Raw genomic sequence first — 24,654 nt, 5'->3', positions numbered from 1 at the left:
GAGATGGGGAGCTTCCACGGCCAGCGATGTTGATGTTGATATTGATATTGATACCGATACTGATACTGTTTGTACGATACCTCCACCCTCGTGTTGTGCGCTACGCATACCAGTTGCTGGACGAACGGATGTAAGGACTGGGTCTCTATTGTATTTCATGATGATGATTATGATAAGGGTGCTCTTCAATATCAGTATCACGTTCGGCTTGTTTGATCGAGTCTCATCTCGTCTCGTTGTTTTCACTTCTAGTCCCTGTTTCCCCAGCACGATATGTTATGTTCATGACATGTTATTATTCATGACGTGATATGTTCACGACATGTCATATTATGTTCATTCTCTAGCTCTATTATGCTATAGTCATGGTATTCTCCATCCCACTCACGACATCCAAGGACATGCGATCTACAGTACAGTATATAGCCAATCAGGCACTCGGTTCCTCCCTGATCAGGTTTTACTCATCGACAGCGCGCGGGCGGGTCTTGCCTGATTTTTGCCGGTATCCCTTTTCCCTTTTCCTCCTATACGAATGAGTCTCTCTCTCCTTCTCGACGGGGAAGGGTTAGCCAGGTTAGCAGGTTAGCAGGTTAGCAGTTTAGCAGGTTAGCAGGTTAGCAGGTTAGCTTGCTGCCTAGCTGGTACCTGTACTATAGTACTATAGTACATATACTGTATTTAGCTTACCTGCTGGGATTTGGTCGGAAAGGGAAATGCAGAGCTGAACACTTAATCTTCAAGCACGCAAGTCATGGTACTGTAAGTCGACTTGCAGCGTAAAAAGCTATATACAATAATACTGTACTGTCAAGCGCAAGTAAAAGAAACTTTCCTCTCCCATTTCACTATTCATAAGCGTAGTAGATCCGTCGAATGAAGCATCTCCGTTTGCGTCCAATCTCCCTTTACACTTCCCTGGGTGAATGAATGATATACAGAAAACACCTCTCCCCCCCAAACCTTCATTGCGGTTCATATGCTCGCCGAGCATTTCGCCGGATCGCCGGAACGCCGTGCTTTTCACATACTTCACCGCATAACTGTCCGTGAACTCCCCCCGTTCCCAATCCCTCATTGCCATACCAAAAAGTCCCTACCATTCATTTAGAGCCAAGGCATCCACAACCCATCCAAAGAACTCAACCGCGTCGGATCTGTCGCCTTGCTTATCAAGTCCACCACATTTTGACACGCCGGTAGCACGCCGGTCCCGCCTGTCGCCGTGGAGCCTCCGCTACTACCACCTAGGCCTTCCGCCCCGGCACCGCTCGCAGCTCCCTGCCCAGCGCCACTGCCGCCAGCGGCAGCGCTGGGATTGACAGTGCCCTGCGTCTTTGCCAACGTCAACGCCCTTCTGGTGATGAAGTCCACATTCATCGCCACAAGCTCCCGAAGATGGTTTCCCTCCATTTTCTGCTCGGCGCCTTGAGCGTTCTGTGGTCTTCCCGCCGCCCAGTTGAACATCTCATCCCGCACGAACACGGCGAGTTGCTGTTCCATTTCGTACCCGCTACCGGCAGCTCCATCCCCCCCATCGGCCGTGGTCAAACAGCGCGCGATCGCCATGAGAGAAGCGGTGAAGATCCCTTCCACGCCAAGAGGACCCATCAATGTCTGGATGTTGGGTGAGAGCCGGAAGGGAACCTGTTCAGGGTTGTAGAACAACGCCCTGGTGGAGTTCAGATTGGGAAGTAAGTCGCTCGCCCAGATATCCCCCGTGGCCCTGGAGATGGAGAATTTCGTCGGATAGCGCGCCGACATGTGCATGACATAGGTCATGAATGTCGTCGCGGCGAACTGATAGGAGAATTGCCTGCGGAAGAGCCAGAAATCTTCAAAGGAAGGGTAAGTGGATTGGAAGTACTTTAGGACAATTGTGTTGGGGACCCAGCGTTCTTGGATGGTGTTGAAGATCTCAGTCTTCATGATGGCCACTTGTTCCGGTGTCCGGGGGGTAGTCTTTTGCTGTTCGGCGATGGTGCGGGATTTTTCAAGCACGAAGAGAAGCGGGTCGTCGCGGGACATGGTGTTGGGAGGCAACCTGCGGACATGGTCTTCGTAGACAGATTGCAGGGTAATGTACGAGGCGTCATCTTGCACCAGCCTGATATGCGGGGCTATCGGCACGAAGATGGGCAAATGGAAATATAGGTTCCGGCGACGGGATTCTTTGCGCTTGGCAAGCGTTTGGTTGAAGATGCGGAAGAGTTGGACAATGCGTTCTTCACGGCGGACTTTGCCTCCTGTCGGATGCTGGACGGCAAAAGGATGCAGAGAGCCGTCGTGGCCACGAATCGTCAATCGACGGTGACAGATGCTGTTGCCACGGACGAGTTCGACGGTCGGCATGAACCGCTCTATGCGGACAAAGTCAGTGTTCTTGTCCTTGTGCTGCTGGTACTGTCCGGGAACTTCCACTGAGTCATCGAATTTGAGGAACTTGAACTCGCTCAGATGGTGGCTGTAGGATTCGAGCGGCGCCCATTGCTGTCTGTTGTCGAGTTTCTGTTCGAACTTGTCTCGCCACTTGCGCAGCTTGTGGATGTACTCGTACATGGTCGGCTTGGTCTGCACAAAGTCCGCTTCGAATGACTTGCGGATGTGGGCAGGCAGGACAGACTGCACAAACCGGGCAACGTTGGCTTCAGTCTGGGGAGGAAGTTTGGCCCCTTCCGCGTAAGTCATGGGCGCCCGACTGATGTAATGAAGGCCATCGTTCAACAGCGCAACAATCAATCGGTGAGCATCCTCATCTGGCGGACACTTGAAGTGCTTGGAGAGCTGATCTGTCATTGTCTCCATGCTAAGAGCGAGCAATGGGAAAGCAGTCTTCAAGCCCGCCATGATCTCATCGGTGTAATCCCATGGCTTCTTGGGCTCTTCCGGTTTCTTCTCGGCGTCGATACCATTGGCCTGGCTCGCGTCTCCATCTTCTTGCTTGGGCTTCGGGGATGTCGTACCATTGGCTGCAGTTTCGCCGTTAGCTGTACCCGGGCGTGAGCTGCTCTCCTTCTTGTCGTCTTGGGGTTTCTGTTGCTTGGCTCTCTGTGCTTCAAATTGTTTCTTCTTGCCGAGAAAATCTTCCCTTGTCGCACGCAAATGGTAGAACAACGCCTGAGGGAAAGCTTTGGCGATCTTGACGAGCACGGACTTGGCAAGGCGTGCTTCCTTGTGCTCGAGACTACCGAGGAGCTGCGGTACGAAAGTCGTCCAATACCACACCGGCGTCTCACCCTTGAAGTCTTCAAATGCCTTCGCGATGTGGCCTTCTTCATCATCGAGGCTGAGCAGCCACAGTACTCGGCTGAGCATTTTCCTCGACTTAGCACTCTTGTAAAGCCCTGCTGCTTCGAGATAGCAGCTGACTGCGTTGCTGGCAGCTTCAATATTGGTGGGATTCTCCTTGAACTTACGATCAGAGTATTGACCCCATTCGGCCCATGCTTTCGGCAAGCGGAGATCATAGTACAACGCAACACCAAAAGCTTCATTGGCCTCTTCTGCATGTTGGAGCTTTGCCAAAAACATACCCTTCAAGGTATAGAACTCCGCCTTCTGTTGAGCGCCAAAATAGTTGAGGTTGGTGTTATTGATCACGTCGAGGCCGTTGTTCAGCTCCGCTTTGTTCTGGTAATGGCATTTGGCCTGCTCCCTCAGCTTCAAGAAAGCTTCTTGGATCTCAATGTTCGGTAGAGTGTAAATCTTTCCGAGTTGGTTGATGCAGACCTCAGGCATCTGATGTTTGCGAGCGACGTGGGCGAACTTGTTGATGATCCAGGCCGTTTCATGGTAGCCTCGGAAGGCGTAGGAGTTGTTTCCAACGTTGTTGCCACCCTGGGGTAGAAGAGGCAGGTATGTGGTATTGACGAGCTGGAAGACGTGCTGACGCCAGGTGACCAGGTCTTGCCAGGCGTTGATATCATCCCAGATATTCGGCAGGCGATCTCTCCACGCTTGAAGCAGAAGCTTGACTTCCTGAGATTTGTTGTCAAGATTGCGCTCGTTGGTGCCCATAAGGCTATCGCAAATAACGCTAGCATCATGCAGCTCGACAAGTTGCTGGAATTGTTGCAGAATCGGAATGTGGGCGTTTGTTATCCGCTTGGGAAGCTGATGCCACTTGCGGATCGAGAGTTGGATGGCCTCATCGCAGACATGCTGGAACTCTGCTCGTGAGACTTGCTTGGAATTGTACCGTAGCAGGGCCATGAATGCCTGGAAGAAGGTGCGTCTCGGTGTCGGAGCGTCGGAGACAGATTTGATCATGGAGTCTAGCTGATTGCGGTTCTCATCACCGGACCAGGCTTCGTAGTTCCTCCAAGCCGATTCCAGTAGCAGGTCGCTGAAGTTCTCGTGTTTGGCGAATTCGCCGAGAATATCCCACTGTTGTAGTTTCTGAGCACATATCATCCAGTGATCCTCCCAAAGATAATACTCCCCTTGCGAAAAAGGAACTACCCCAGTTCGTGCCTTAACTTGTGCTGACTCCCAGAGCTGTTGGGCTTTGTCCCAGATACCGTGCTGTTCATAAGACAGGGCTGCATTTGTCTCCATAAATTTACACCGTCTTCTCCATGTTCCATAGAAGAGGTCTTCTTCCTGAAGCCCGGCATACACCTCAATGAGGGCGTCAAGGTTGCTCTCGCGGACCACAGGAGTGTCGATCAGAGGATCAATGGTTGATTCCTCCAGCGAGATGAGCGCCGTGTACCAGGCATCGTATGTGCGGCTCAGGAATTTCATCACGTGCGGAGGTACCTTGAACCGTGGTCTGGCTCGAACAGCACCCTCGAGCAAGGCTTGGACGACGTTGGGTCGCAAGTTGAGCTGTCTTTGGTGATATTCCCTCGTAAGGAGTGTGACCATTCCCTTCTCGAGATCCAGGCGCTCGTCCCTCGTCAATGCCGACCAACACAGCGGGAAGAGCTTGACCCAGACATCGTAGGCGACATTGTCGTCGGTGTGCTGCAGCTGAGTAAGAGGTTCAAGCAAATCGCGCACTTTGACCTCGTAGATTTCTTGGTTGAAGCGGCGTTGAGCGGATACCAGAGTTTCAAGGTTGTCCTCGATTATTAAGTCATCCTTGCCTTGTTCCGGGTTCACAAGGCCGGGACTGAACAACTGAGACATTGGGCACATTCTCACATCCTCTGAGTGAAGACGCGCTGGCATCGACATTTCGACACTACCCATGATGAGATGCGAGGCTTGTTTCAACCAGAAAGAATCGGCCAAAGTGTCCCAATTTTGAAGAGTCAACACATAGTTGAGCCGGTAGCTCGCGGTCTTGGACAACGCCCGGTCGAAGATGCTCATAAAGCGGTCTCTCATCTCCACGTCTTTGGCCCTGGTGCCGATCAGGAAAGCATGCTCCAGCCTGACAGTGAGCTCTGTCCTCGTCACGGCGGGATCCTCATAGATCTTGATCACCAGGTCGAGGAACCGTTCTAGAAGCGTCTGGGTTGGCCATTTCTCGAAAATGAGCATTTTGTGGAGCACGGCAGTCTTCTCCTTCAGCGTCGGCCAAGGTTCGGTCGAGTTGAAAACCCATTTTTCGACCATATCGAGCACTTTACTGCACATTTCGACATTGAAAGATTTCTCGACGAGCGAGGCGAGCACGCTGAGGAATGGTCGACGTTGCTCATTAAGTTCTCCCATCCGTGAAGACAGAATGTCGATGGTCTTTTTGATCAAATCAACTCCGAGAGCGAACTCGTAGGGATCCATCAACGGCTCACCAAGACGCCAGCCTTGTGGCGGCGGTCCCGGTGGTATCACGTAAGCGTTGATGTGCTCTTTAGCCAACTTGTGCTGCAACGCTTTCATTGCACCGTTGATGTGTTCATCCACGTCCGACGGCCGAACGAGCGATAATGTCCACAGATTGTTGATACCAGAGATATAGTTGCCGTTCGAGAGTGCTTCACCAATCAACACCTTGGAGTACCGAGTAGGGAAGTCGGAGGGTGAGACGTCCAGGTCCATGCCATCCGCATCGTCTGCTTTTACTGTCGGAATAGCGTCCAGCACTCGGCGCACTAGGTGGGGAGAATTGTCATCGTCCGTAGTGAGGTGCAAACAATCTTGAATCTCGGGTTCCTCCATCTTGAGCGGCTTTTCCAAGAGTTTCTGAATCTTTTCCATGTTGTTGATGATCCAATCATTGGACTTCACATTCAACAGGATGCGCATGACTTGCAAGGCATTGATCATGCAGGTCAGCTGCTTTTCGTCGACCTTGTCTGCTTTCTCGCCACTCAGAATGGGATCAAGCAATTTTTCGTAAAGACCGACGTCGATGTCAGTCCATAGATTGGGGGCCAAAAGCTCACGGAGAAGTTGAACACCTTTCTGGCACAGGTCGTTCGACATCGGCTGTTGCTGAACCTTTTGCATAGTCTTGGATTTGAGTTCTGCAGATGGCATAGGGTAGCGTTCCGGGACCGATGTGATAAAGGTAATCATGTACTTCACAACAGCCGTCCGAAGCTCGAGAGGGATCACATATTCAGCTTTTTCTCTGGCTGGCGGGGGAGCTAGCTTCTGCTCTCCGGCCGAGTCTCTCTTCCGCGATGGAGTGAGCTCGACCGTAGACTGAGACGGCGATACTGCCGAGACGCGTCGACTCTCCCACTGCTGGATCAAAGATATCAGTGCCAGCGCTAGTTTCTTATTTTCATTTGAGGGATTCGGTGGCGGGGCGATCTTGTGCAGCATCTGGATGATTGTGGGAATGAAGAACTCTCGCGAATCGTAGAAAAGATCCGGCTGACGAACAATGAAGTGGAAGATGCTCTGGACCTGCTGGAGATTGCCTGTCTCCTCGTTGAGGATCTTGCGCGGCAGCCGAGCCCAGGAAGGCGATCGCTTCTCGCCAGGTGTATTCGCGCTGGCGCCGATCCTCGCCGGTAATACCGGAGCCAGCACTTCCAGAGCTTGAGTGACTAGCGCTTTGCCTTCATTTTGATGTGCTTTCAGAAGCTGGTTGTAGATCTGCACTGCAATCTTCATAGGAGTGTCGTACGATCTGATGAAATAGCATATCAAGACGTAGGCTGCGTATTTGTTGATGACGTCCTCGAGCTTGATATGCCCCCAAGAATATTTGATGATGTCTTTACGATCCTCTGATACCGCATCTTTGTGGTACTTGAGGATAAAGGCGGACAATTGCAGCGCTTCCATCCGAGAATGGTCCACGCCTGGCTGCGATGGGTCATCCACCACATCAGCAGCGGCTGGCTTCCAGAGGCGCTCGAGGAAGAGATTGAACAACTTGCTGTCGGCGAGGGTACCGGCCGTATTGTCCTCGCTCCGCGTATTCTGTACATCTCTTGCCATGATGGGATTGACCACGTTGCGCAACAAGAATGTCTTTACCTTTTGAGGTTCGGACTTCTGGGAGTAAATATCTAGACACTTCTCGATGATATCGTATCGGCGAGTCGTAGATTGGTCGCAAATGACGGACTCAAAGAGATACTTGGTCAGCTTGAGTGGGGTTTTGACTGTGCCTTGAGCAGCAGAAGAGAAGAGCTCCATCATGAAGCTGAGGTCATCCGGCGCAGATGTTAGATACTGGGTCAATATATCCATCAATTGATCACCACTTTGTTCCGCGCGCAATCGCTGTGAGCTCTGCAATCTGTCTTTGCGAAGCTGCTCCTCTAGTTCCCGACCAGCCGCCAAGATCTTGGATCTGAGCTGCTCCTGATTGCGGAGCCATTTCTTTTCAGAGTCCATGGCGCAGATGGAATGGACGATGTAGATGCCGTTGATCGCGGCAGTATGTCGTTCTTGGGCGTTCTCGACATCAAAGGCAGCCTTGATAAAGGCTTCTGTATCATCCATCACAGCTTCACGGATCGCAGGACTAGCGTCAGAAGACAGGATCTGACCAAAGAAGCGGCCGTACTTTTCCTCTTGGAGACGTGACTGAAAGAATGACCACGTTTCCTTCGGATATTTGTCCAGATACATCACCAGGGGTTGACGAAATGGACTGGCGACCGTGCGCCGCAGCTTGCCTTCTAGATCAAGTACACTATTGACAAGATCCCCCATGAAGCTGGTAGCTGCAGCGGGAAGGAGATGAAAGATGTTGAATATTGCGGTGACGATCTTCATCTGCGGATTTTGTTCGATTAGGCCAAAAGAAACTTTCTGCAACAGTTGCTCATCGGCGATGACTCTCATGTGTTCTAGCAAACGAGCGCCGATCTCGACCTTGAAGTAGTTGGTCAACAACGTCAGCAGCCTGGCAAGCCCTTCTAGGCCGGCGACGGTGAGCCGTTTCGAATCCTGCAGATTCATCAGGATGGGGCGCAACCCATTCTGGAGGAGATCCTTGGGCAACTTGCTGGTTTGCACTAGTACCTCCTTCAGGCCAGCGTTCGCGGCCTCGATAATTTCAGGGGACTTCGAGTACAGCAGCTTGAAGAACACCGTAATTATTCGAGCTCGGCTGGAGTTCTGCGGTCCTGCTGCAAATTCGGGCAGACTCATGGCAATAGACAAGAGTTTCAGACATGAAACCCGCAGGTTCACAATCAACTGCGCGTTGTTGTACTCATCGGGTTTTGGGTGCAGAATTTCGGAATCTGCATCTGCAAGTGCCAGAGACTCCATCATCAGGCGATTCAGCTGGTCGTTCAAGGGGACGAGATCGTGACCTAGGCCTAGGCAATATGTGATGGCATCAATAAAGCCAGTCTGCGATAGGAATGGCAACGCCCGAAGAGGTTTGTTGAATATTGGAGGGAGGAATCGATCCTTGACAGGCGTGATCAGCTCATGCACTTCAACACCTACAACCTCCGCCATGGTTGCGAAGGCGTGCTGGGCAGTTTCGCGTGCGTGTGTGTTCATATGAGAGAGTTCAAGGCTGAAGGTGACTGAGAGGGCATGAATCGTACTTCTTTCGTTGGTCAGCATTTCTTTGGTTTGGCCAGCGCAGCATTTCCGGAGAATGAATTCCAGAGTTTTTTGGGCAGTTATTCGAGTGCTGGCCGGAACTTCTTGAGGCGTGTCCTTGATGACGAACAGCAGGGCCTTGATGATCTCGAGCTGTTTGCTGTTGAGAAAGGCGTTGCCCAGGTTCATCTTGGTCACGATGATCTGGATGCCTAGAGTAGCCCCCTCTTTGGTGAACCACTCTACCTCGCGACATCGGTGGCAAAAGGTCTGTGTGAGGTGGGTGAAGAAAGGCAGCTTGGCAGCCTTCTCGTCGCTACCGCAAATTGTGCGAGCTGTATCAAGCACCGAAGTCATCGATGCCTCCGCAGCCTCACGCACGAAAACGTTTTCTGAGGCGAGACAGTCGCAAATGACGTCGGCCAGAAGCCGGGTACTAAGATGAACCGCGCCCTCGCCTGCATTGACGTCGAATTCCTTCGTTCGTCGACCGGCGTCGCATAGAGCCTGTCCAAGCTCCACAATTGCGAAATGGCGTGAGATGTTGGATATAAAAGCTTCCGCTTGCGCCTTCAGCTCTGGAACGGTGGTTGCAGTGAAGCAAGCCTTGAGCAACTTCTTCAGGTTCTCTTCTTGCTCTCTCCGCTTTTGGACCGACTTTCCAAACTCGTTCTCAGCCAGCATGTCAGCGTAAGTGGTGAAACGCCGTGCAAGGAGGTCGTTCGCCTGTAACCGAAGCAGAGCAGCGAAGTCATCTGGAAGATTATCGTAACCTACAAACAACTTGACCTGGTTACTGATGTACTTGAACGACTGCTGTTTGTAAAACGGATCGGGAGACTTCGCACTGGTGTTTTTGGATACTTCCGTCAGTTTGCGGATCGCAAGGTCGACGCCGGTATCCAAGGGGAACGCTCGATCCCGGGCGGTTTCCTTGAGTCGAATGTCAAAGCTGGGCTCGTCATCGGTATACCGCCGGTACGAAAGCTGGTGGGGATGGTTCAGAAACTTTCTGTTGCGTCCACCAAGCTTGCCGAGAATGCGCATAGTCGTGTGAGAGTGGAAGTGTTGGTATGGCTGTGGTTTGAGGTGCTCGAACAAAGCCGTCATTAGTTCATCCATGATTGGGGCCATTATTGGGTCCAAGTAGTCTGCTGTGAGATTGTCCACGCACAGCTCGAGCGTTCTAAGCCCTTGACCAACGAGATCAGGTCCTGCACGCAGGGCGACAACCAGAGGCCTCATGAGATGATTCAGATGAGGCAATAGGTGGCTGAGACGTGCCGGAACTGTCAACGTCAACTCTACATAGAGGTCCCGGTCGTGCGGATCTCGAGCCCCTTGTAGCAGATGATTAAAAGTCTCCAGCAGCATTTCAAGCAGTGGAAGGATTTCTTTGTAGAGAAGTTCGAAGCGTCCGCCGCCGATGCTCCTAAACAGCGACCGAAGGAGAATGAAGTAATGGATGGGCTTCTCTGCTGTGACTGCCAGCTGCACACACTGCGTGATGATCTTCGTGATATGAGGAAGCAACACCTGCTCATTGTGCGCAGAGAACAAGGTGACTGCCATAAAAGACAGCTTGAACATTCTCAACAGAATGGAGGATTGGACAATTTTCGAAGAGCCCACTTCCGGCAATTTGTTCATGAGGTATTGCAGGACCATTCCTGCAAATGCCGGTGATGTTGCTTCGCTGGCCAAAAAGAACTGAGGTAGATGTAGTAGGGCTGTGTGCTCAAACATCAACTCGTGCAGGTATGGGATCTCCGCCTGGAAGACTTCGTGGAAGGTGGCAGGGTCGATGCAGTGGAAGACGGTGCCGAAGCTCTCGAGCAGCTCCTTCTCCTCGCGGGTCATCTGAGCCATTGAGTGGCTTGCCATGAAGTCCACAGGGGAAGAGTACTGCATGTCCGGAACTGGATTATCTGCACCGTAATAGCGGAAAACGCGAGCACCTTCGTGGAAGAGCTTGGTGATCACCCGGGTCTCCTCGGCATTGTAGCCAAATGACACTTCGCTCCAGTTCATTGGGATGCTGGCCTGATCCACATTCAGTCCAGGGGGATTACACGTCTTCAACTGATAGAACATATTCTTCAGGCCATTGACGAGATTCTTGAACAGAAACTTATTGTCGTTAACAGGATCTGCACCTCGCTCCCGCGGATTCGATGTCTTGATAGGGGTCGCACTGAATATGTCCACCTTGTCCCAGTCAGGTCTTTGATCCTTTTCGTCCATGTATGTCTCTGATTGTTGCTCGTTCGGTTTTTCTCCATACTGCTTGCTCAACTTGAGCGCATTTTCGTACTGGTAGTTCATAGCGGCGAACTTGTCGCCGATGGCATCAAGAATCATGATCAAGAAGTACCTTGCCTCCTCCTTGTTGTCGAGTTTCGTGATGCTCTCGGCCATGTTGAGGAGGAGCTTGGCGCTCATGGTCTGGAAACTTGTGCCCGGGAAACTGTCGTGCAGATTCTTCGTATAGACTTCGATTGTTCGCCGAATCTGGTTCCGGTCTAGGGAGTCACGAACGTGGTGTATGAGGTCTGCAAGCATGCTGTAAGCTAGTGGTCGCATCGTCTCATACACGGTCAGTCCGTCGCCAATGAGGATGCGTTCGTCTAGTAACTCGTCGATTTTGTTCAGGAAGATTTTCCGGTAGTTGAAGTTGATGATGTGCCGTATCGCTACCAGCAGTTCTTTGCGAGCCCCAGACTTCTCCCGCGGGCAGTCTTTCAACAGCCGGACTACAACGCTTGGCAGAGTTGGCAGGAAATCCGTCAGCTGGTTTGCGTAGACCCGAAGCAGATAGGCCAGGAAGCTCATAGTCTTGACCTGAGCGGTGATGAAGTCCCCAAATGCGGCCCGGTTCCTGATCTCTCTGCTAACGCCAGTGAACATGGTCTTATTGGCTGCGGCCTCGGCGTGTGCCTTCTCTTGTGCTTTCGCCTGCAACAATAGAATACCCTTGATTGATGGCACGAACTTCTTGACGTTCGCGGCCACCGTGCTACGGTGGGCTTGGAAGATGGACACGACGATGATGGGACATTCCGATAAAACCTTGAAAGACTGCATCCCCTTGGCCAGCGGCGCATGCTCCCTTTTCTCTGCGCCCGGATCCGACACAGTCGTGGCTGGCGATGCGGGTCTTGGGGACTGGAACGTCTGACTCTGTGGATTGGACCCGGACGACGAGGTCTGATGAGGCGCAGGCGAATCGAAGGTATCGTGCACGACCTGTTCCATCAACTGAAACATCTCTTGAATGAGATCGAGGAAGGGCTGGACCTTGGAGGCGGTCGCACTTGGCTGGTGTCGCTCAAGGTCCATGATTGTCTTCAGACACAGCACCGCATTGTCCTCGTTTTCCACCCGCACCAACTCCATCAGTGTTTCCACCATGTCGAGCGCAAACGGCTCGACCTCGGGCGGCGCATGTTGGAGTCTGTGCAGGACCTCGAGGATCTGGTTGCGCAGGATGTGCTCGAACGAGGTCGGGTGGAAATCTGGCTTGCCCTCCAGGATCTTCTTGAAAACAGGCCAGAACTTGGTCAAGAACTTCGTATAGACAGGCGGAGGCGAACACAGGCTCTCGAGAGAATCGCGGAGGTCGGTCGCGATGTTCGATTTCGTCTTCGTATCTGCAAAAAGCCAAAGTCAATCAGAACAGCCTCGCATTGGGCGCGACGGGTATAACGTGCCTATCTTCGGATCACTGAGCCTGGTGGCGTAGAGATCTATCTTCTGGGACGCATCCATGGCGGATGCCATCCTCGGCCTGCCTCCAGGCTACACCGGGTAGCTGGACAATCGGAAGAGGTGCGCCGCAAGTGGTGAGCAACCTCATGAGGATCCGACTCTGGGGAGGCACATTTGCAGACACGACTGCGCGCAAAGCGATGGCAGAGAGCGAACGGTTGGTGCAGGTTAAAGGATCGCCTGAGGGAAACCTGAATTAACTATCACTAGAGGCAGCCTGCAACAATACCAGAATAAAGAATGAGCGCGAAGGAAACGTGTCAGGCGAAGGCGCCCTGTTGGTACAAAATGTATGGAGAGTCTGCGGAGAACAGCCATCGAGGTTGAAAAGTGATTGCGAGAGGGGAGCGCGCCTGCCGCAACTCGTGCAGCAGTCACGTGAAAGTGATGCTATCTACATGAGGTAGGTATGCCGGCCTGTCCTGTGCACGGACACCTTCAGTCCTTTCCGCTTTAAGACTCTGCGGAGAGCGTAGCACACACGCAGTCCTGAGGCAACGGTCACTCATTGGCATAGAAGAGGACGATCCGTTGTGCCTGCATACCCTTCTCTTTACTTGGTAGATAACCCTCAAAGGGGCTTTTCCTTCCCACGCATTGCTCGTATCTTCATGCCAGAAGCTGACCATCGCCGGCCCTCATGTACTCTATCATCAAGGACAGCCTCCAAGAACCCAACGCAAAGACCCTCTTCGCCGGGTATTTGATCCCCTGGACCAGGCTGCTCTCAGCTCGAATTAAACCAAAACTCTGTCAAGGTTGTGACGCCCGTTGATCTGTATCAACCGACCTCTTTCCCAGCTTCATGCTCTTCAACCCGGCTCATCCGGCTCACATTACTGGTGCGAGGCTCCACTACCTTGTCGTTGAATATTAGGCATCTGCACGTGTCGGCGGAGGTCAATTGAGCCCCCAGAATGGGTGCGATGCCTCCTCGACTTGTTCTCAGAGCCAGTGTGCGACCGACGTGCTGTTGTCTGTCCTTGTGAATCGGCACGTCGCCTCTGGAGTTTCGAAAAGCCATGTCAGAAACAGCCATCACGTCACTATAGCAATAAGAGAATGTCTTAGTCAATGTGGAGGAGAAGAGGGAATGGCAGGGCGGTGACGATCAGAGGAGCTCGCAGACTTACTGAAGACGGTTTCGCCGACGTCGACTCGTCATGCAACTTGAGCGCATCGAGCCTCTCTTGGTTGTCTTGTTCTGGATCCGTCTCGGGGACTTCCTTAATGCTGGAAGTCGACGGTGGCTTTGCCAGTCCCTTTTTCATGCGGTCCGCTTGTTCGGTGAGTCTCGCCCACTTGGCCTCACGCGCCTTCTCTCGCTGTCCAGCAGTATTCTGCAATTCATTGTAGTCGTGCGAACACTCATCGAAGAGTTGAGGGTTGATCTCCATGAACAGCTTCATTGCATTGTAAACCATTCCGTGAATTGTGCTGGATTGGTCAGCCAAGAATGGGTTGTCTCTGCAATGATACGTACCGATTCCAGTGACCTTTCGAGTTCTCATACAAGGGCGCGAACATGATCGGAAGGATAGTCTCCACGTTGTCGCTGACCAGATTGCAAAAGTATTCGTTGTTCCAGAAATACAGTGCTCGCTCAGCGACTTGGAAATGGGGGCTAGCAACAGATTTGGCAAGCTGATTGAAGAGTGGCTCCTGAACCTTGGCAAACTCTTGCGGGTCCATGACTTCGAAAATGTCTTCGACTTCATTCAGGAACATGACTTCCTTGGTGCTGTTGGTTTTGGGCCAGTATCGCAGCAAACCTAGGACAACCTAGCATGTCGTCAGTTTTGAAGTTTCACCAGATGGAGTCACGGCGTACCTCTTCTGTCAAACCTGCGTCCTTCTCCAGGAACTGGACGATGCAGTACGCCAATTGAGGATGATACATGCTCAGACTCTTGACCTTGTGAAGCGGAATGAGCACTCTGGTCAAGAAAAGCTTGTGCTCTTCTTTGAGAGGCAGAGCAAATCCGTTGATTATGGAGCCGAGGATTTCCAGCAATTCTGCAATGCCATTGAACCTCTCCGTCTCGTAAGTGAACTGGAAAAAGACATTGTTGATGGATCTCCGAATGTACGAACGAAGGTTGAGAAACTTGCCGTAGATGCGGTGGAGGGTTGTTTTGAGGAAATCTCTCTCTCGGGGGTCTTCTGAGTCGAACAATTCCAGTAATTGAAGAACGAAATGGTGATCAATGTAGGCTTTGGCGATGTTGGTATTGAAGTCTTGACTTTCGATGAAGCGCAAAAAGAACTCATAGACCACCTGAATGTGAGGCCAGGCCACTTCAAGAACTGGCTCGTCCTCCTCGGGATCAAATGCCTCACCCTGCGGATTGACCGGTGGAGGCACCGGCCGAAAGAGATTCTTGCTGAACATTTCCACGACTTTCGGATACATGGGTTCGGTGATGACCGATCTGTTATTGGCGACATAGTCAAGCAATTCATGGAGGGCCAGCCTCTTGATCTCTTTCGACTTCATGTCGGCCGTCTGATCGTTGAAATCAAAGATGATGTTGCACTGATCGATCTTCTGCATAAACAGCTCTTGTCTCCGATTCGGTGGGACCTCATGGAAACCAGGCAGTTTCTCCAGATCCCGAGCTCTTTGATCTGACACATCGAATCGTGACGAATGTTGTCTCTTAGGAGTCCGGACGCCTTCTGGCACATCCTTGGGTGTAGATTGTAGCCGATCGAAGAGGAGGGATTTCTGGCCGGCTTTTGGGGGAGCAAGGTCGCCTGGCATGGTTTCAGTGGCGCCTGGTCCGGGGACGTGAGGAGCGCTCGGGCTTATAATAACAGCTGGAGCGATGTGATGACGACCGCCGGGAGTTCCAGGTCCGCCAGGCCCATGCCCAGGACCTTGTGACATGAAGTGTGAGCCCAGCGAGCCGGAGGCTGCGGCAGCGCCAGGGTGGTGCTGGTTGGTGCCATGATTGCTGGCGGGAGGCTCATGGGTCGCGTTCTTGTTACGTAGGTCATTGAGGTTTGTGGAGGAAGATGTCGGGGTCGCGGTGTTGGAGCTATTGGGCGATCTGGAGTCGCTGCCAGGCAGAGTGGTCGACGATGACAGGGGGGATGCGGTGCCGGAACTATTTGCGTCTTTCTTCTTAGAGGACTTGCCGCTATCTTTCGCCCTCGACAACTGCTCATGCTACAACATCAGTGAGTCGAAGCATCGGAAACACGTGGGGATGAAACACCAGAGACGGGTGAAACACATACCACTCTTTGCCGGAAGCCCTTCATCTTGCCAATCTCCTTACAGTCGTGAAGTTCTCATGCAGCACTGCTTGACAGAATACTCGCGGTGATTGATGCGCCGTGTGGTCGATGCCAACGAGGTTGCGGAGTCGGTTAGGTCCTCTTCATTCGAGTAAGGCTCGCAGGATGCAAGTCGATCACGTTCAATGGGGTTGGACGTTCGAGAGAGCAGCGATTGGGTGAAGGGCGGGCCTGTCAATTGTCCATGGTCGAGGAGATGCTGGCCCGGTGAATTGAATGACAATAGGCTGCTTGGCTGCGGTGGGGAGTGGTGATGATTAGCTCCGCAGTCTCCTCCGTGTCGAGGGTCCGGCGTGTCGAGTGACCGTGGTCCACGGGTCAGGCTGAGGAAAAGAGGGTACAAGAAATGGCTAAGAAGATCACAGCAATCGGGAAGAGTTGAGGTGTTGAATTGAGTCAAGTAGCGGAACGTCCATTGAAGAATATGGAGTAGTGGAGGAGTGTCCAGGTCGTCGAGTGCGCCGCTGGAATTGAAGCGCAGCTTGATGGATCGTTCAGTCAAGCGCAAGTCAACAGGATGCGCAGGCGGGGATGCACTCTAGTCACTCTCTCGGTGTCAGTCTTCAGCCGGCTCAGTTGCCTTAAGGCACCACCAATCATGATGTTGTGGGCACTAACAGCCCCTAACTTGTTCATTGGACCGCGCTCGCAATAGTTGCCGGAAGGGGCTGATGGTGCCAAGGCCACCACGAGTTTCTTTGGGCTTTCCAGGCTCACCCTCTCACCTCAACACTCACCTCGGAAGTAAAACATCACATAAGATATTCGCTTTCGCCGCATCTCACGGGGTAGAACTCGAAGACTTGCGCTCCGAACACTCAGCATTCCTTCCACTCCGCCGTTTGGGCTGGGACCCTGGTCTCCTTGCTCCGATTTTGAATGGTCGCAGGAACAGACGTGGTATGACGAAGTGAGTCGGGAGTGACTAATGCCAGCTCTTCTCGTGGAGCAATCGTCCACATAGAGCTACTGGGCACGCGTGGCGACATGTCCGGTTCTTTCGAGACCAGGAAAGGTGCTCCTCTGTTCTCTATTCCCGATGTCCCCACTGTAGCTGTTGAACATCCCTGCATCGTCCAAAACGTTGACAAGGCCATTCGTATGCTCGGTGGTGACAGTGAGATTGCGGGAACGCTTGGACCCGACAATGTCAAGCCACTGGGCCTGAGGTTTCAGCCAGACGACCCTACCAGTCGTGAGGTGGTGTCTTACAACAAGAAAACCAACAATCTCTTGCTCAGGGTGACTGTCCCAAAACGGACGGGAAAGAGGAGGAAGCGAGCCTTAAACGAAGAATTCAGTGAGCATGCTTCAGGATTTTCGGCCAGAAAAGATGTCAAATACCTGCTTCGGTCGTTGAGTGACAATTCTCAACATCGCCAACTTGAAATTGTCGGTCACATACACTCAACACATGTTTGGCGGACCGTACCCGACTTCGTCTACTCTTCCAAGGGCTCCATGTTCCTCCAGGAAGTGCGTACGAAGATCCTCCCTCGAGACTACCCACAACTCAAGCAGTGGTCAATGCCTCGGGCTTTAGCTTCAGCCGCGACAGACACAGAAGCCATTCCTCCTCCGGTGTTCTCCACTCAGAGTTTGCCACGCAGTTTTTCTTACCATCAGGATTCCTCGAGCAGGCCTGTTCCTAGAAAAAACACCTCACGCGATACAGCGGCACATGCAGAAGTGATGCCAGACCAGCGTCGACTCGAAGAAGAGAGCCGACATGCGAATTCTCCTGCAGAACCCGGGGACCCGCTACAACCGTCAGACTCTTCGGCAATACCCACATGAATATGTGACTTCAATGTTTGAGAAAGCCCCTAAACCTCTCCAAGTTGTCCCACCAGGCTCTGGCTTTCTGCGACACCAGCATGGGCATCTTTCCTGTCTTCAAAGGTATGTTGGTCCTGTTCCCGAAGTCAACCCATGTACCGGTGCATAAGACGATAAACGATTTGCCCAATGTCGAACGACTATGCGGAAATAACATTTATTATACCAATTGTTCCTTCTGAAAGCCCTTTTCTTATCCCGCATCCTTTCCAAGTATTCTCCATCAGCTTTCTAACCCGTGTACCAAGCTAGGATCGGTAGCCTTCGTGCCTTCAAAACTGCTCGCCAGTGTCCGTGTTCGGTCAATGTCAGCACTCGATGGTCCGAGAAATATCTCACTCGACGACGATTTGATCCCGAGGCTGTCCACAATGTAGCACGTGCGGTGGCTAACACATCAACGTGAACGGCTCCTTTGCGATCGGTAGCCGTCGCGGCATATCAGTCACGACAGGTGGTTTAGGTCTTGCTCGCTGAAGGCTTCCCGGCATATCTAGGAGTGGACCTTTGAAGTGTGCCCCAGGAGACCTTCACTTAGCTCAATCAGATATGCACCGCTACGATTTCAGCGTAGTTTGAAGTTGCGCACCCGCAGTGACGTCGATGGAGCTCGCCCCGCGTGGTATTCTCAGAAGGCAGCAAGAAACCGGTGGGCGTCCGGTAGATTGGTGGACAAAAGCACAACGCTGCAGCCGAGGAGATACCTTCGGCTGTCAACTGACATAGAGTCATCTAACTGCATCGGCAGTCTTATCACGGTATCCCAAGACAGACAATGGTCTGCCTACTGCTCAACCATCCACAGTTCGTATACTGGAGTCTTGGAATTATGATCTTCCCGGGGACGTGAAAGTCATTGGCCCAGTCGGTAGGAATCGTCACTTCCGTGGTCTGCTAGGGGGGGAACGCCGGGAATGTAACCATTAGTCAGCGAACGGCAAGCCACCGATAGCCAGTCTCCTCCGTACCTTTGGTTGCGTATGTAATAGTGGTGGGCGTAGTGGGTGTCCCTCGAGAACGGATCAATCAGGAGGCCTGACCGGGACGGCCACCGGGCGCAGACATTGCTAGGCATGACTGCGGGCAACTCTCTTGAGACGCCGCTTACGACTGTCAAAACAAGCTGCCTTCTGACTGATCAAGTCTTGCCAGCCCCAGCTATCGAACAGAGTGGTGTGTTGATGCAGCCTCTTGTCGCCAGTTTGCATGATTCAACATGACAGCCGTGGAGTGTCCGCGACCACTTCACACAATCTTCCCCTCGTCGGCAGCGAACAAGACCCAAGAGCCAGGCCGCCGGGCTATCAATGGGTACAAGAAGATCCGATGGAAGAAGTACGACCCCAGCAAGAAGTCGCCCACTCCGAACCCAGATCCTTTCGTACAATGGAAGCCTCCATCATCGTCGCAAGATGCACACCAAGAGGAGCGCATCAATCACCGTGGGGGACAGAAGGACGACGAGTCGAAAGCAGCACGGCAGTCCAAAGTCTTGATGTGTCTCTCGCCAGTCGAGCCTTTGCCATTCAATGGTACTCGCATGAATCCTTTCCTAGCCTTGCCCATCAAAACGACCGAAACGGTCCAGGATACCATGGACTACTTCATCACGATCTGCAAGGGGACCAACACTGACAAGTGGGTGTCCTCGGGCGCTGTCAATCCTCATCTGTCCCTCCTCCTGCCATACGCTCTGAAACATGCCATTCTTTTTGAGTCAATCATCTCGGTCTGTCGGGCGTCTATCCTCATATCGCTCGGTCGACCGATATGGGAAGACTATGCCTTTGTGCAACACCGCGGCAGCACCATCGCCCGGTTGAATGCCAAGCTGAAGACCAACCAGGCTACCGATAACGCAGCCTTACTGACCGTCACGATGCTTATGACCCTCGAATATCTCTGCGGCAACCAACGAGGCGTCCTGATGCATTGCAAAGGGCTGGAGAGGATGCTGGAGCTGCGTGGCCCACTCGAGGACGACGAACAACCAGGCACAGAGTCGGAATGGCTCAAGTTTGTCAAACTCGGTCTCACAGTCTACAAGGCGCTGGGATCGTTCGTGACGGGACAACCACCAGAGGCGCCGCGCGACTCGGTCGCCTACCTCAGCGAAACGTTCCAAGAACTCCAACTCGACCAGCCGCTCTCGTACCCAGAAACCCCCTTCTCGCCAGACGTGTGCATCATCCTGTCGCGCCTCCCCTCGGGCCTCTCGGAACTGTGCCTGACGTCCCAAATTTCCATCCAGATGATCAAGCTGCTGGCGTCCATCTCGGCGGCCACCGCCCTGCTCGCGACCGAACCCGTTGCGTACAACAACCTGCCCATCGACACCTGGACACCGTCTCCCTCCTTCTCGGGGGAGCAAGACCTCCCTCTCCCCGCGGAATCGTCCCAGTTGGACGAACAGCGCAAACACCTCATGATCCAGACGATCCTCTCGTCCCTGCAGCGCATGTCCCTCACGACCAACACCCCCATCGAGTACCACCTCACGTCGGGCCTGCTGTCCTTCCTCTTCCAGCTGCGTGACCTCGGCCCGATAAATCTGTTCTACGACCCGATCCTGCGCAAATTCATCACCACGCTGCCCACCCACACGAAACCCACGTCCCTGCAGGAACAGAGCTGTTTCATCTGGGCGAGCATGGCCGTGGCAGGCACATTGGCCCTCCGCGTCGTCCCCATGCCGGACTCGCATTTGGTCATGGACCACTGCCTGGAGCTGTACCCGCAGGCCCGAAGCTGGGCGCGGCTGGACAAGATCCTGCGCACGTACTTCTTCACCGACGAGATCGGCGCGCACTGGCGCCGAGTGTGGCAGCGCGCGATGAACAGGCGGGAGTTTCTCCTCCGCCAGCGTCGCCAGCAGGTGACCTACACGGATGCCGACTTGGACTACAACGATGTGAACGACGGCGGGGACGACGCGCAAGCCGGCCTCACGACGCCGGACCGGATCCTCAACCAGCTCTCCGTCGAGTCGCCCGCTGGCTTTGATATGAACTCCGAGGCGATAAGAGCGCTTGTGCAGCAGCACATTGCCGGGGCGCCGCGCAGTGTGATTGAAATGTCCCAGGCCATGGGACTGTGTCCGTTGCGGTCGCGGTGGGCCAGTGCCGGAGGTGCCCCTTCCACTCCGGGCAGTACCTCCCAGCGTACGGGTACGGCCACGACGACGCCGAGCCCGCGGAGCGTGAGCACGCCAGTGTCGCCCATCAGTTGAGAGTGTCTTGGAGTGGGCGTTAAGTTCGCAGGAAGGGGTAATTATGCTGCTCCAGCTACCTGACAAGTCACTTAAGTGTGTCCACTCCACTATACAGGCATGTCAGCCCTTCACACTGGGCATGATGCTGCTCTGTGCGAATTTGGTGGCGGTTGCGATCCTTGCCAGAGATTGCATTCACGCACTCTCCCTTAATCGATGTACGCTCGCTTGTATACGAGTGACATGGGGTCAGAGGCCGACATTCGACCACGTGTGGTAGGATGCCCTATGTACCGCAAACCACTTCCCAGCGCTCCTTTCGCCATACATGGGTCGATGATTAAGGGTACCCTCGAGTCGCATCCGATATGTTGGCTCGTCGTCAACTTCTGGCAAAATTCAAAATATCCCACCTCCATCCTTGAGCTTCATGCCCTCCTCGAAGTGAAGGGAGATGGTATGGTCAGTCCAGACCCCTGGGGCTGTGCAGGGATGTATGCGTGATGAAGTCTTGCGTCATGTCAACATTACAACGATGGATGTCAGTGCTTTTCTGAGATGATGGACGTGGGAAAGACCCTTTCCCGCTAACTGTGCTGGGTCAAACAAGCAGGATTCTGCCCGGGTTTTGTGAAGATGACGGCTGTGCTGTGCGAGCGCGGCGGCTCGATTTACGTCTCCCAAAAGCATATTCAGCTAGTCTGGACCACACGTTTGACGGGTCGACGTTGTGCATTTCGAATCAAAACTAATTGGATATCTGACGGCTATATGGCTTGCAGATCTACGGGAATTTGATCAGGTAGTGATGATATAGAGAGGGGGCCGGCACAGGTGAATCGCACGTGTGGGTCGGGTTACGGGTGGGCTCCTGCATGAAGCCATACATCTCCTCTCTCACAGTCATGGTGCCATCCTATTATTCATGCTCTAACGCCTTGCTGCAAGTAGTGAATTCAAAGGACTGGAAAACATCATAAATCATTTCGTGAGGCAGGTCAACCCGAGGTCAAACCCTTCAGAGTCTCTTTGATGCCATGCTTTAGAGCCGGCAGGGCGCGATACTGTAACCGCTGGAGGACGAGCGGCGGGTTTCGCAGAAGTTGAGCTGCTCTCGAAAAGACCCTGTGTCCGTAGCAGAGCAGAACGAAGGCTGTCATGAACCAGATGATGTACACGACCATGGCGGCTAGGTATAGTCTGATCTGGACGATCGCTGGAATGACAAGGCCGTCCCGGACACCCTGGTATCTTGCAACAATGAAGTTGCGGATAGGTCTTCTCCACTGCTTGCGTTGCAGGTGTTGTCGCAGTCCGTCGGTCATTTTCCAGGCTACCCTTTGGTTGATCTTCTCCCAGGTGACGTCGCATGTGTATCGGCGGGCGGCGACCGCCATATCCGAGTGCAGGTCCTTGTCGGACCGGAGGCCCTTGATGAGAGCGATATACTGCTCAAGGTCGTGCGGAGGGACCAGATACCCCGTCTCTCCATGTAGGATGATATCGGAAGGCCCTCCCTCATCACGCGCGATCACCGGAAGGCCACTGGCCATCGCTTCCAGAACCACCAGGCCAAAAGTCTCCGTGATGGAGCAGTGAAGGAAGACGTCACCGGTAGCGTATGCTCGGGCTAGATCGACCCCGGTGCGGAAACCCGTGAAGACAACGTGCTCCTTCACATCATCAAACAGGTGGTGCACTTCGTCCTCAACCTCGGCGCTCATATTCCCTCCCACAATGAGCAATTTGAACGGAAATCCATCTCTGGCTAGTCGCATGGCAACCTGCGCCAAGAATTCAAAGCCTTTCTCCGGTGCCAGTCGACAGACACATACTAGTATCATCTCTCCATTCGGCGCCAGTTCTTTGCGGTATCCATCATCCCGGCGGGACGGATCGAATAAACTTGTGTCGACTCCTCGACCCAGCTTGACCATCTTGTTGCTGGGAGCGCCTGCCTTCTCAAGATACCGACGGACGCCGGACGAGGGGTAAAAGATTGTGTGCACGGAGCAATGGTTGAACAAGAAGCCCTGAACAACTCCCAGCAGCCAGACGGAAAACCGGGCGACAGGGCCGGGGAAGAGAATCTCACTGTAAGCCGACAGATCGGTCTGGAAGTTGAGGAGAACCACAGGTGGGTCTTGCAACTGCCGGATCTGGAACAGCATCTGGAAGCCAGTGGAAGCCGGGCTGGCCAAGTATACAATATCGGGTTTGAAAGTGTGCTTGTAGACCTCATCGAGCTGGAACGGGTAGACCACGGTCAAGTCAGGGTTGTAAGGGAGCTCGTAACCAGGCAACCGAAACTCTGTCAGGCCGGCTCCCGTGGCGGGCTTCAGTCTCGACTGCCTAGAGTGAGGGGCCACGATGGCGAGTTGGACGCCATTCTTTCTCAGGTGCTCAATCAGCATCAAAGTGGTGCGACTTACACCGTTCACGGGACCGAGGGACTCAGTGGCCAACAGGACACGCTTCCCCTTGAGAAATGCAGGGAAGCCATCTCGCTTCCTGGGGGTAAGTGTGTGAGAGGAGGATTGCAGCTGCGAGCCCAGAGGCGGTGGTGTTGCAGTGGTGCGAGAGTCGAGTTCACCTCGAGCTTCGTCTTCCTCGACACCCATTGCTCTTGCTGGGGGAGGATTAAAGATAATCCGATCCCGCTTGCCCTTTCTGACGGAAGAAAGATATTCCGGCTCCGTCTGCGCTTCGCCTTATCTTATCGTCGCCAACGCTTCGGGGGGACTCGCTGAATTGTTGGGGAAAACGGAGCCTCTTATTAGCCACGCGCACTTGTTCACCTTCTCTTCACGTGTTGCTTCTCTGTCTTTTGAGCGGCTGCGTCGACAACAACAGCGAAAAGGCACGCAAAATCCTCTTGTCCCCACCTCGACCGAATCTCTTGTCTCTGCCTTGCGTAATTTCCACCGTGTCGAGATTGTCTTCCCTCGCCGTGCGGAATGTCACCAGAGCCCTCTCTTTATGGCCTTGATCTCCGGCCATCACCCACCCCCACCATATATCGCCGAGCTCGCGCGCATGACGATCGTGCCAGGGACAAAGTTTTAGGCCGATGGTGGCAACTATGACAGATATCGCGTCTGGGGATTTGGACGCGTAGAATATGCTGACAGCTCCCACGTGGGCAGATGCGCTCAACACAGTGAACAAGACTGACTCCGGTCGCCTTGCGAGAATCATTTCTGCTCTGATTTTGGCCATCTCGAGCGCCATGGGCGTAGCCAGTCACATCTTCAGAAGCCATGCGCGTGCTCGTTTGCACATGTACTGTCGCTTTATCGATCCTCACCAGCACACACTCAGTATGACCATGTGAGCATTCCAACTCGAAATTTGCCCGTTTTCACCCATGAATCACCGCGCGCCCGCATGGTTCGTCTCCCTCGATTACCTGGTTCCTGCAGGCCTCGGCGTGGTCTCCTTCAGGGTGTTGTTTCCTTATCTGCGTGTTCGAATGGTCATCTGGCAGTCGCGAGGCCATGGGGTTCACTGCCTCTCCCGACAGTGGGTTCTCGTCTCAATAAATAGTTAACATGGCTTGAGCCGCTTCTCTCACCGCTCGTTGCTACCTTGCCTTTGAATTGTGCCTGCCCGTC

At 53.3% G+C, this 24,654-nt stretch overlaps 5 protein-coding genes across 5 annotated transcripts; 2 read left to right on the top strand and 3 right to left on the bottom strand.

Annotated features, from left to right (window-relative positions):
* Nucleotides 1-1,107: 1,107 nt before the first annotated feature.
* On the bottom strand, nt 1,108-12,699 carry G647_03640 (uncharacterized protein; the record flags this gene model as incomplete). Its single annotated transcript, XM_008727985.1, has 3 exons — nt 1,108-1,237; nt 1,346-12,569; nt 12,645-12,699. 3 exons carry the CDS (start codon nt 12,697-12,699, stop codon nt 1,108-1,110), a joined length of 11,409 nt encoding a protein of 3,802 aa, XP_008726207.1.
* A 1,055-nt stretch (nt 12,700-13,754) lies between these two features.
* Nucleotides 13,755-15,954, bottom strand: G647_03639 (uncharacterized protein; the record flags this gene model as incomplete). Its single annotated transcript, XM_008727984.1, has 4 exons — nt 13,755-14,124; nt 14,171-14,469; nt 14,519-15,859; nt 15,931-15,954. 4 exons carry the CDS (start codon nt 15,952-15,954, stop codon nt 13,755-13,757), a joined length of 2,034 nt encoding a protein of 677 aa, XP_008726206.1.
* A 1,023-nt stretch (nt 15,955-16,977) lies between these two features.
* Nucleotides 16,978-17,787, top strand: G647_03638 (uncharacterized protein; the record flags this gene model as incomplete). Its single annotated transcript, XM_008727983.1, has 1 exon — nt 16,978-17,787. One exon carries the CDS (start codon nt 16,978-16,980, stop codon nt 17,785-17,787), a length of 810 nt encoding a protein of 269 aa, XP_008726205.1.
* Nucleotides 17,788-19,045: 1,258 nt separating this feature from the next.
* On the top strand, nt 19,046-21,058 carry G647_03637 (uncharacterized protein; the record flags this gene model as incomplete). The annotated part of the gene is made up of 1 exon (XM_008727982.1): nt 19,046-21,058. The coding sequence occupies one exon, from the start codon at nt 19,046-19,048 to the stop codon at nt 21,056-21,058; it is 2,013 nt and encodes a 670-aa protein (XP_008726204.1).
* Nucleotides 21,059-22,038: 980 nt separating this feature from the next.
* G647_03636 (uncharacterized protein) lies at nt 22,039-23,661 on the bottom strand (the record flags this gene model as incomplete). Its single annotated transcript, XM_008727981.1, has 1 exon — nt 22,039-23,661. One exon carries the CDS (start codon nt 23,659-23,661, stop codon nt 22,039-22,041), a length of 1,623 nt encoding a protein of 540 aa, XP_008726203.1.
* Nucleotides 23,662-24,654: the final 993 nt, after the last annotated feature.

This window comes from Cladophialophora carrionii (assembly GCF_000365165.1).
Source record: "Cladophialophora carrionii CBS 160.54 unplaced genomic scaffold supercont1.3, whole genome shotgun sequence".
NCBI classification, from domain to species: Eukaryota; Fungi; Ascomycota; class Eurotiomycetes; order Chaetothyriales; family Herpotrichiellaceae; genus Cladophialophora; species Cladophialophora carrionii.
The sequence above is the reverse complement of the archived record's forward strand: the minus strand, read 5'-3'. Positions and strand labels throughout refer to the sequence as shown.